This window comes from Prunus dulcis, chromosome 1 (genome assembly GCF_902201215.1).
Source record: "Prunus dulcis chromosome 1, ALMONDv2, whole genome shotgun sequence".
NCBI lineage: Eukaryota > Viridiplantae > Streptophyta > Magnoliopsida > Rosales > Rosaceae > Prunus > Prunus dulcis.
This window is the reverse complement of record NC_047650.1, coordinates 856,941-868,270: the sequence shown is the minus strand read 5'-3', so window position 1 is coordinate 868,270 and position 11,330 is coordinate 856,941. Positions and strand designations below refer to the sequence as shown.

Below are 11,330 nucleotides of genomic sequence, written 5' to 3'. Positions count from 1 at the left end.
CGTATCCATGGCCATGATTTTCATCTCTTTATCATCCATGTCTTTTTCTTGTGCATGCTGCTGTTGAATTGCAAATGTTTCCTCTCGTGCCTTGTCCACTTCATCTCTTTTCAAGTCTCTCTCAATTCTTAGTGAGGTGTTCTTAGCTATTTGCTCCAATAATTGTATACATTCATTGTTCGAAGTGCCCCCTCTCTTGGCCTTTGCCGCCTTTCTCCCAATCGGTCTCGGCGGACGTGGGAGTGGTGACTCCGTTTCCATTGGGGAGTCCAATGGCGAATCGGTTGATGGTGAATCGTGGAGTGGCGTCTCATTCAACACAACCGAAGGACCGGTGGGAATAATTTTGAATCTCGAACAATCCTTCACAACTTCCCAACATTGGAAATGCACGAAACTTTTTTTGCCTTGCCCCATGGCACCGAACCACATTTGTGCTTGTATGATCTATTAAAAATAAATAATTGAAAGTGCAAGAAAAAAAAATTATTATGCAAGAAAATTAAACTAATTTGAAATGCAACAATAAAATTAATTATGCAAGAAAATATAGACAAATTGGACATGCAAAAAGAAAAAAAAAAATTATGCAAGAAAAAGAAATAGAATATGCCAAAAAAAAAAAAGTTACATTAAATTGATGAAAATGGTATTATAAATATTTTACCTCATCGGATAGATTTTGACCGCTTCGAATGTTCTCCCTTGCTTTTGTCAAGGCATTTCTCCATTTGCCTAACTCTTTATTCAGAAGTTTCCATCTACTAGACAACGCCATTTCGGTCCGAATGGAACCCGATCTTTGACAAAATTCTCCATGAATTTTGCTCCACATATGATGGAACTTCATCTCATTGCCCGTGATAGGGTCATGACTAATGTTCACCCAAGAGTGACACAATGCAATATCTTCCTGAGTTGACCACGAGCCCCCGGTTTCGACAGAAGATGCCATTTGTTTTGTTTTGTTTTTTTATACAAATGGAAAGTAGTAGAAAAATGTGAGTGGAGGGTAAAAAATATTGGAAGGAGAAGAGTTTGTATGGAGAATTGGTGTGGGAAGTGAAAAATATGAGTGGAGAGTAAGAAATATTGGAAGGAGAATAGTTTGTATGGAGAATTGGTGAGGAAAGTGAATAATGTGAGTGGAGAGTAAAAAATATTGGGGATGGAGAAGAATTGTATGAAGATTTTGTGTGGAAGGCCTTATAAGCCTAAGATTTTGGCCTGTGGAGGATCAGGAAGGTATTGAACGTTATAGTTGTTTAAGGCATATATAGGGGCTGATCTGAAAATCGTTCTGAAGTCCTAACTGAGTAGCTTCAAGGAGTTTATTGCAGCCTTCTCAGCAGATCGTGTGCAAGCACTTCCAGGATTTGTGAAGCTAATTCACCGCCCTGGGTCATGGTAAGTAGGCTGGTTTGAAGAGATCATGGGATGATATAGATGGAGACCATTATTTGTTGCCTGGCTTCATCTCGTCTTTGCTAGTTCTTTTCTAATGGTGGCAGAGCCCATCATGAGGGGTGTAGAGGCATGTAACTTGTAAGCAGGTGAAATGATTTTAATTTCTTAAAGGTACTCACTGCTCAGTTTGTGTTGTAGAAATTTACAAAACTAAAATAAAATATAAATATAACTCTAAAAGGCATGCCGACTTGCAAGGAGTTTATAGCTCCAGTGGCTAAGGTGCTACGATTTCCACCTCCCCCAAGCTTTTATCAACAACAACAACAAAACTCAACCATGACTTGCAGACAAAGGGGCTTAATTATATCCAGGAGCATAAACTTCAATACAATTTTAGCTACATTACTAAAAATAAAATAAAAGAAGATATCATCAGACAATAATATCTACTATATTAGGCAATTACACAACCCAAGGTTCAAGTCTGTAGCCTATTACATAAACCCTCCAAACCTACCAACAAACTGAATTTACAATTCTCAACTGTCACTACCCGACAGAAACAAGTCTCAATCTCAACCATCAATCACTTCGGTGTCATGGAAAGAGCGTTTAAAATATCGAACCCCGTTAAGAAAGAACTGGACAAGAAACACCTAAGCTAATAAGGGTATGCTTTGCTTTGCTTGAAAAGCACTCACATCAATGTCTAAATATATTTGTGACTACGCAACCACAGAAGAGGGTCAACATATCTAGAACCCTCACAGCTGAATTTACCAATATGAGAAGCAAGCACTGATATTTCAACATCACCTTCATCAAAACCACAGCAATTCCTTGCATCCAAAAGCACAAGTTCTTCGCAGCCTTGAAGTAATGTGGCAAGATCATCCCGATCAATGAATGACTTCCTCAAGATTAAGTATTTAATATGAGGAAGCAAGTTGACAATTGCCAACACATCTTCTCTTCTCATTAAAGCACCCGACACATTTAAACCACAAAAATTCTTGCAGTGAATGCGGATCTGTGAAAAGATTTCCTCAAAATTATAGCTGCATAAGAAGCTAACATTTGGAATAATATCAGGAACATTCTTATTCCCTTCCCTATTCCTTAAAGCAGCTGGCACATCCATGTTGAGAAAATTCTTGCAGCAGCCCATGCTGAATTGTAAAAGGATCTCCTCGAAATTATGGCTGCCCCCAACTGACAACAACTCCAAATGTTTGCACTTACCAATCAGTTCTGCAACGATGCTTGGTGAACAGAGCAGTAAACGTCTGGGCAAAGACAAACCCTTGAGTCCATGACACCTGCAAATAAAAGTTCATCAGACTCATTTTACAGGTGACTATAAAATGGTTTTAATGTCAAAGTGCATGTCATAGAAAATATAGCTTAACCAAAGAGTCACCCTTTTCTCTCTATCTATAGACATCAAAATACATTTGAATGATTTGGAGAAAACTTACACATCCCCAACGTATTTCATTGCAGCTTCCGGACAGACTCCAGGTAGCCTCAGGAAAGTTGCATGTCCTCTGCTACGATTGACTACGAACTGTATAAATCCAGTGTCAGAAAAACAGGTATCATCCATTCGATATTGACATGCAAATCTATTCATCAATGCCTCAAAACAGCGACGATCAGATTCAATGTCAATATCAGCTTCAATTTCATTATCACAACACCAAAATTGACGAGTTTCAAGGTCCATCTCAGTTTCAGTGTCAATAAAAATGAGACGTTGCCAGCATGAAGGGTCGAGGCTCGTCCTGTGCCATGACTTGCACACAAAAGGAACATTTAAGAGCAACGACCTCATACCAACTCTTCCAAACACATTCACCAAACAGTCCAGAGGTAAGTCCTCCCATCTTGGTTGATCAATCTACAAGAAACGAAATCCAGAAATATGGCTTATTCATATATTATTGTACAATACATAACCAAAATGCATACCAAGGACAGCACAAGGAAATTCAACATAGCCAATCTAGTCTCAACTCCCAACCTCAAAGTAAATTTTTTTTTTCCCCTTCATTATATTCATTTTCAATCTTGCAATCTAAAACCACCATGATGTAATCAATATTTTCAGTAAACTTTTATGAACAGGATGAACTGAGAAATCCAACAAATTTAATGAGTAAAAATTAAAGAATATATATATTTTCATTTGTACCCTGACAATGATAGATTATCATGCTATAAAAATCATACCTGGTCAAGCTTCTGAAGGTGGGTTAGGTATTTTTGGCCATTGGAGTTCCAAGAAAAGAGAGAAGACAAAAACGGTGGAATTAATGCTCGTACTCTTGCGCAAAATAGACAAAGCTTCTCTGCACAAAAACCTAAATACCCAAACATCATTCCCACAGCCTCAGACAAATTCAATGAGTTTGATCTGCAAACACGTAATGAGGTAAATCAATATCAGGTTAGGAGAAGAAGACTTTTTAACTTGAAAACCAAGTAAAGGACTAATTGAAGAGAAAGGGGCAGAATTTAAAACGAAAACTGATAAGAAATTTCTAAAACCCTAGATTAAAGATTAAAATTACCCGGACGAAGAAGAACTGAACCAGGTTTTGGTTTGAAGGAAGAAGAAAGTTGAGCCAAGAATCTTAATTCCTTCTTTCTTTATTTTTTTGGGTCGCCCGAATGTTGATTCTTGAACGGAAGTTGAATTGAAGTGAGAGAGAGATAGAGGGAGAATGTGTCCCTGATGAGAATTGAATTGAGTAGTGGGCTACGCTGTTATGCATGACCAATATGAGTATTGGGCTGTTCTACCGTACCTTGGGCTGGACAATATGAGAAGGTCTATATATATGTATTCTAAGAAAATAATAAAAAAATAAAAAAACTCAAAACTTATTCCTCGAATTCGTCCGCCCACCGAAAATTAGATATATTCATAAAACAATTTAAAAAAGAAAAAGAAAAAAAAGCTTTAAAATATTTAATATAACACAGTTTTATTTCGTATGACATGATTTTAATTTATTTTATTTTTAAACAGAGAACTACTTTTTTTCACAAATGGTTTCAACATGAATGGCTTGTTTTTTTTGTTTTTTTTTTTTAATTTTAAAAAAAATGGAATTTTTTGTATTTTTTGTAGATTTTTTTTAAATTTTTGTTGTTGATGACATCAACAAACTCATCTCCTCCCAGGGTTAGCCCTTGCAGCTAGAAACAAGATTTTGGCCCAAACAGCCCTCCCCTTAGAGCAAGTCCAGCGGCAGAAGTGGACTCGGGCTGGGGGGGGTTTGGGCGAAAAAATCAAGTCCAGCAGGCCAGAGTCAGCCCGGGCGAGTGTGGGGCCCACCAAAACGGGCAGGCCCGAAGTCGATTTCAGCCCAAGGTCGCGCCCGAAGTCCAGGACAAAATAGCTGACGCCAGCATGGCGTCAGCCCTGAAAATTCGAATTTTTTTTTTACCGTTGGCGCGTGCGCCAACGTTAAAAAAAAATTCAAATCAGCGCTACAGTGCCGCCAACGGCTCTTTGACACGTGGCGGCCTCTGGTCGCTCCGATTGGAATTTTTCCTTCCATCCGACGGCAGCCAATTTTTCTGCCAAAAAAATTGAAAAAAAATCGAATTTTTTTTAAAAAAATACACAAAAATTACAGAATTTTTTGTGTATAAATACCAACCAATACTCTTCACTTTTAACACCAAATCCTCATATATTTTCTTCTCCTTCTACTATTGTTCACTTTCTCCTCAAAATTTATTCACTTTCTATTCAATATTTTTTCACTTTGAAGTTGTAATTTTTTTCTAGCATATTATGGGTTCTTCTAATGAAAATGGAGGGGCATGGAGCATGATGGAAGATGTTAGCTTGTGTGAGGCTTGGGTCCAAGTTAGTCATTGTCCAGAAACGGGCAATGAGATTAAATTTTCTCATATGTGGAAAAAAATTCATCAAGCATTTTGTGAAAGGGCAATTGGTTCTACACGTACAGAAATGGCATTATCCAGTAGGTGGAAAGTTCTTAATAAAGAGTTGGGGAAATGGAGAAATGCTTTAGCAAAAGCGATTGACAACCAACGAAGCGGAGAAAATCTTAGCAATGAGGTAAATTATTTGTCATTTTTCTTCTATTAATTTCTATGTCATATTAATTTTTATTTAAATGTTTCTTGCAATTTATATATTTTGTTAATATGTCTCTATTTTTTTTTTAATACATGTTGCATTTTTTTATTAATTCTTTAATTTCCATTAGTTTTTTTTTTTTTACATGTTGCATTGCCAATATTTTAAAAATTCTCTTGCATTTCCATTTCATTTTTTTTTATATAGATTATACAAGCACAAATGTGGTTTGGTGCTACTGGCCAAGGGAAAAAAAGTTTCAACCATACCCATTGTTGGGAGGTGGTGAAGACTTGTAAGAGATTCCAAATTATTCCAACCGGTCCGACGGTAGTCTTGAACGAGACTCCACTTCATGAGACGCCGGCATCGGATTCACCTATGGATTCCCCGATGAGTACCGACTCACCCATTGAAAATATTCCAAGGCCTATTGGGAGGAAGGCGGCGAAGGCGAAGAGAGGGAGTAATTCTAGCAAGAATGCATCTCAATTTTTGGAGGAACTTTCAAAGCACCAAGCCATGAGAATTGAAATGGACTTGAAACAACAAGAGCACGATATGGCAGTTCAAGTAGAATATGCAAAAGAAAGGGAGTATGTACGCAAAGAAAGGGAGTATGTACGCGAACAAAACATTGAAAAAAAAGATCGGGAAACCATGGCTATGGATACAAGCCATATGTCTCCTGAAACAAAACAATTTTGGAAGCTAGAACGAAGGGATGTTATGAGACGAAGACTTTTTCGTGACGATGGACCTAGCAACACGGATTGGTTAAATGATGGAAACCATTAAAATAGTTTGTTTGCCTTTAATGTCTTAGTTTACTTGCCTTTGATTTCATTGTATTTTTTTTTTTTTTTTAATTCATGTACCTTTGATTTCATTGTATTTTTTGTTTTGTTTAATTCATGTATTTTATTTTATTATTAGTTGTATTGCTTTTCTTTTATTCAATAAAGAAAATATTCAACAAAATTCCTTTTTATTCAAAACATTCCATACATAAAAAACAAACCACAACCAAAGCATAAAAAATAAAACAAACCACAACCAAAGCATAAAAAATAAACAACCACAACCAAAGCATAATAAAATAAAAACAACTTCTTCACTTCACTTTATTCACCTTCATTTCCTTCATGACCTTTCACCGCCCATAAATGCTCCATCAAGTCAACTTGACGGTGTTCATGAATATAGGACGATTGCATCTCCGTGTAGCGATCAATCATACGGGCCATGAAACTACCGTCTCTAACCAACGGTTCATGCTGCACTTCTTCTCCATTTGGCCCCACTGGTTTTTCATAAATTCGTGTTAGGGCCGTGTCCATGGGATTTGGTTCATACACGTCATCAGCATCGTAATCATATTCATCTTCCACAATCATGTTATGGAGGATGATACAAGTCATCATTATACTCATAAGCACCTCCTCGTCAAATAGACGTGCCGCGCCCCTGATAATAGCCCACCTAGCTTGAAGGATACCAAAGCACCTCTCAACATCTTTTCTGTACCCCTCTTGATAGCGAGCAAAAATTTTTTGCTTATGGGATCGGGGATGTGGAATTGTTTTCACAAATGTTGTCCACCTCGGGTATATGCCATCAGCTAGATAATACCCGGTCTGGTAGATGATATTGTTAATTTCAATGTGATATTTGGGGCTTCACCTCTCAAAACATCATTGAACACCGGGGATTGACCTAGGACATTCAAATCGTTTTGAGATCCGGCAACTCCGAAGAAGGCGTGCCAAACCCATGTATCAAAACCAATAACTGCTTCCAGGATGATACTTTTCTGCCCTTTTCTATTTCCATAGTCCCCTTGCCAAGCAGTTGGACAATTTTTCCACTGCCAGTGCATGCAGTCAATGCTACTAATCATGCCAGGGAATCCTCGAGACTCAGCTTTTTGGAGAAGCCTTTGCAGGTCCCTGGGCGTAGGTCTGCGGAGGAAGTCTCTGGTGTACAGAGTTTCCACTGCATCACAAAATCGCACCAAGCTCTCCAAAACAGTGGACTTCCCCATCCGAGCAATCTCATCCACCTGATCGGCAGATGACCCATACGCCAACATTCGTATCACAGCTGTGAACTTCTGCTCTGGAAGAAGTCCCAAATTTCAAGCACAATTTCTCTTTTGAACAAAATATTCATCATAATTGCAAATATCATGCATGATTTTTTTGAACAAATGAGGTTGCATTCTATATCTCCCTCGAAAATGAACATCAGAGTACAGAGATTGTGGGATAAAATAATCTTCCATAAGATTCTTACCCCGGGAATGTCTATGTCTGTCCACATTTGGCCCACGGCCTTCTCGTGAACCACGGCGAGCCTGCTTTTCTTCCTCCAGCAAAGCAACTGCTATGCCAAGTTGCTCATCTAGTTCTCTCTGTGCCCTTTTGCTTGCAGCTCGTCTACGCATTCTTTCTCTAGTTTCTCTCTCTTGCCTCTCCAAAACCTCTTCCATGTCTGCCATTGAGAATGGAGAATGAAAGCTAAAATTTGAGAAATGGAAATGTAGAGAAGAATTGGTGTGGGAGGTATAAGCTGAACCTCTGATTTTATAGAAAAATGTACACAAATAGATATGACACGTGGCGCAATCTTAGAGGGTGAAAATCTTATCTGAAATTTGAAATTCAAATGAAATTTCAAATTTCAAATTTATCTGAAATTTGAATTTCGAAATGTATCTGAAATTTGACATTTTGAATTTATTTGAAATTTGAATTTTGAAATGTATATAAAATTTGAAATTTATCTGAAATTTATCTGAAATTTGAAACCGAAAATCTTATCCGATATGAATAGTATTGACACGTAGGAACCCAAAAATCTTATCCGAAAATATTATCCAAATTAATTATTTAAGTAAACAAAAAGTGAAAATCGACACCCTAGGTTTAAGGTGTTCCTTCTTGATCCAAGTTTATCTTAAATGAAATTCGCAGTAAAGATCCCTTAATTCATAACCATATATTAATAATGGCCAAAACGGTGTCGTAATGTAATAAACAACCCGAACGCATCAATTTCACCTCACCAAATCCGAAAAAGAAAAACTGTATATATAATGAAAACATCTTTGAACTTAAAGAACACCGAAAAAGGGATTCTTTATTGCAGAGTCTAGCTCAGACCCAGCTGAATTCAGCACTGCCATGTCAACCTTGTCCCTAGGAAGAAACAAGAACTCGCTCCCTTCTACCCTCTCAAACTCGCACAACTCAAGAAACTCAATACCTCCTTTGAATGAACCAACTCTATCCTGTTAACGTAATGAGTGATTGATAACAAAGAAAACAAACAAGGAGTTATGTCAACAAACAAGAAACATGGGTATTAAAAGAATATAGATCAATAATGGGGTACAGTCAATGCAACATTAAACCATTAACATCTGAGTCCAACCGAAACACCTTGTAACGAGTATAAAATCATATAACAGGAAAAGATTTCTCAGCAGATAGCTGTTTTCTGTGCATGATAAGTTGTTCTACCTGGAAAGATTGGTTAGTGAGTCTTATTTTTCTATATTTCTCCTCATCGGGATTTCTGGCAACATTCCCTACAAAAGTTAAAAGAGTCTGGAATGCTCTCTTCACTTTGGCATCGTCCTCCTACGCACAGAAAGAGAAAATAAGGCCATTGCCCACAATCCATACAACAAAACGTTGAACAGATAAAAAGTGAGAGCAGTTTCTTTTCAAGAAATAGCATTTCACATATCTTTTTTTCCGTCTTATTTAAAAAAGTAACTATGGCTGGTATCTAGGGTCATGGCTTAACAGTGTCAGTACGAGTGACATTAAAAATACAAAAATGAGCACTTGACTATGGAGAATCATGAAACCCTTGAAAGGAAAACTTAATTTTTGGTCTCTTGTACCAGAGCTGTATGTGGTTCTTACAAAAAGGCCCTCAATATCAAGAAGTTGAAATTTTATTTTCTTGTTTTTAATGAATTATTGACATTACAGGTAACAGTTTTTACCTTGTGGTTCTGCTTGAGAGATCGCAAACATTCTCTCATTTGCTCTGCTTTTGTAGCAGGCCTTATGGGCAATGAGCTCTGTACGTCAGATACCATTAATACAACAGAGGTGCATCAGTACAGGTTTCAACAATTTCTGAATGGCATTATAGGTAAATAATATATTTAAACAAGCTCATGCCTTTTTCTCTTCCACAACAGGTGCAGCAGGTTTTGCAGTTGAAGGATCTTCTGGTGGCAACCCAAGTCTCCTCCTCCTTTCTGCCTGTACAAACAGATAAGGAAAAAGAAAACTGATTTATTATTATTTAAAAAATAAGGAAACAGATACAACAAACTGATAAAAGGGGGAAGCAAGTTCTAAAACAGCATAATGAGGTACTTTTAGGTGTGTATTATATTTTTTTTTCCTTTATCTTTCTTTTATAGGAAACAAATTTCAATAAGAAGAGATAGCAGTACAAAACAATGGACAAGATGTACACAGGATTAAAGAGTGAGAACTCAAAACAACATCAGCAAACTAAAAGAAAAGTCATGGTACTATATCTACTAACTTACTTGTTGATCCTAGTTGTCAAATCATGTAATTAAGAAGTAAATTTTCCCAGTGAACATTTAAGACGAATTACTTGCAAGTGCTTTCCATTCACTTTAAAAAGAGGGTTGAGAGGGAGGTGGATATCTTCTTTCTACTAATCTAATTACAGACCGGATCCACACTAGTTAACCCTCCTACAACATAGAAAGTTCAAAATATGAAAGGAAACAAAAAACTTAGACTAGCTGTTTATGTGAAGCACAATGGGAATTCACTTAGTGCACAGTGCTTTAGCTTTACTAGACTACAGAAACCCTATGGTCATTGCATTTATAACACAAATTCAGATGAAATAATCCAGACTCCATATGCCCTACAAGATAGATCAAAAGTTCAAATTTATGTTAAGCCTTATATGGGTCTAATAATTTTACATACTTTAGGGCCCGTTAGGTTTCGCGAATTAGAAGTTTGGGAATGGGTATGTCATTCCAAATATGGTAAACAAGTCCCTCGGAATGTGATACATGTTACATAGGAATTGCACACCCATGAAGGATGGAATCAAACCCTTGGACCCCCTCGGGTATGCAATTTCCATGCCTTGGGAATACATTTATTGCACTCTTGATGGCTAAACCAACCACATTATAAATTAAAATACCACCTTTTGTTTTCCATAAAAAAATCTTGGAATTTTTTTATAAAAAAAAGGGTATTAGTGAAAAAATGAACAAATTTTGATTTTCATCACTACCTACAAAAACTAAACATGGGAATGGAATGGAAATAACAGGTATATCCTGGTTATCACTTCCCAGCATTTTCAAACAGTGGAACGAGATACTGTTATCACTTTCATCCCCAAGGAATGAACAAAGGAACTTTCATTCCTGAAGAACTCATTCCACTACCAAAAGGCTCCTAAAATAAACTACTCCCTACTTTTCTCAACTAATTGGCAATCAAGAATTTGAACAAGGTTTGCCTCCACTAATTCTTTTTTGTCCATTAAACTCGATTAAAGGTTTCCTCTGCTAATAATGCTTCACAGACTTGATTAAAGAAAAAGACATAATTTAGGTGTGAGTTTGACTCACCAGTCTCTGAGTGGAAAGCTTTAGACAAATGATAAAAGAACAAAAACTTAACAAATTGCATGTAAAGCCAAGAACTTAGTCTTAATTAGTTTAGTACAGGATTAAACAAAGTGGCTCTGAATATCTTTACCTTATCTTCCT

The 11,330-nt window shown here is 37.0% G+C and overlaps 2 protein-coding genes across 2 annotated transcripts; both read right to left on the bottom strand.

Annotated features, from left to right (window-relative positions):
* Positions 1-1,751: 1,751 nt before the first annotated feature.
* LOC117614516 (putative F-box/LRR-repeat protein 23) lies at positions 1,752-4,234 on the bottom strand. The gene is made up of 4 exons (XM_034343356.1): positions 3,984-4,234; positions 3,643-3,826; positions 2,889-3,310; positions 1,752-2,729 (listed from the first exon to the last, which is right to left on the bottom strand). Exons 2-4 carry the CDS (start codon positions 3,790-3,792, stop codon positions 2,120-2,122), a joined length of 1,182 nt encoding a protein of 393 aa, XP_034199247.1. The 5' UTR covers positions 3,793-3,826; positions 3,984-4,234; the 3' UTR covers positions 1,752-2,119.
* Positions 4,235-8,498: 4,264 nt separating this feature from the next.
* Positions 8,499-9,846, bottom strand: LOC117614111 (peptide-N(4)-(N-acetyl-beta-glucosaminyl)asparagine amidase-like; the record flags this gene model as incomplete). The annotated part of the gene is made up of 4 exons (XM_034342804.1): positions 8,499-8,822; positions 9,055-9,174; positions 9,549-9,626; positions 9,730-9,846. Coding segments are annotated over 4 exons (492 nt in total), but the record flags the coding sequence as incomplete, so codon positions are not given.
* Between the last annotated feature and the right edge of the window lie 1,484 nt (positions 9,847-11,330).

What these genes read in the sequence shown, in the direction of transcription:
- LOC117614516 (XM_034343356.1), bottom strand. Translation starts at nt 3,792, where the DNA reads ATGATGTTTGGGTATTTAGGTTTTTGTGCAGAGAAGCTTTGTCTATTT. An exon ending in ACCTTCAGAAGCTTGACCAG is followed by an intron (nt 3,311 to 3,642) that starts GTATGATTTTTA and finishes CGTTTCTTGTAG; the next exon opens with ATTGATCAACCAAGATGGGA. An exon ending in ATGAAATACGTTGGGGATGT is followed by an intron (nt 2,730 to 2,888) that starts GTAAGTTTTCTC and finishes TTTTATTTGCAG; the next exon opens with GTGTCATGGACTCAAGGGTT.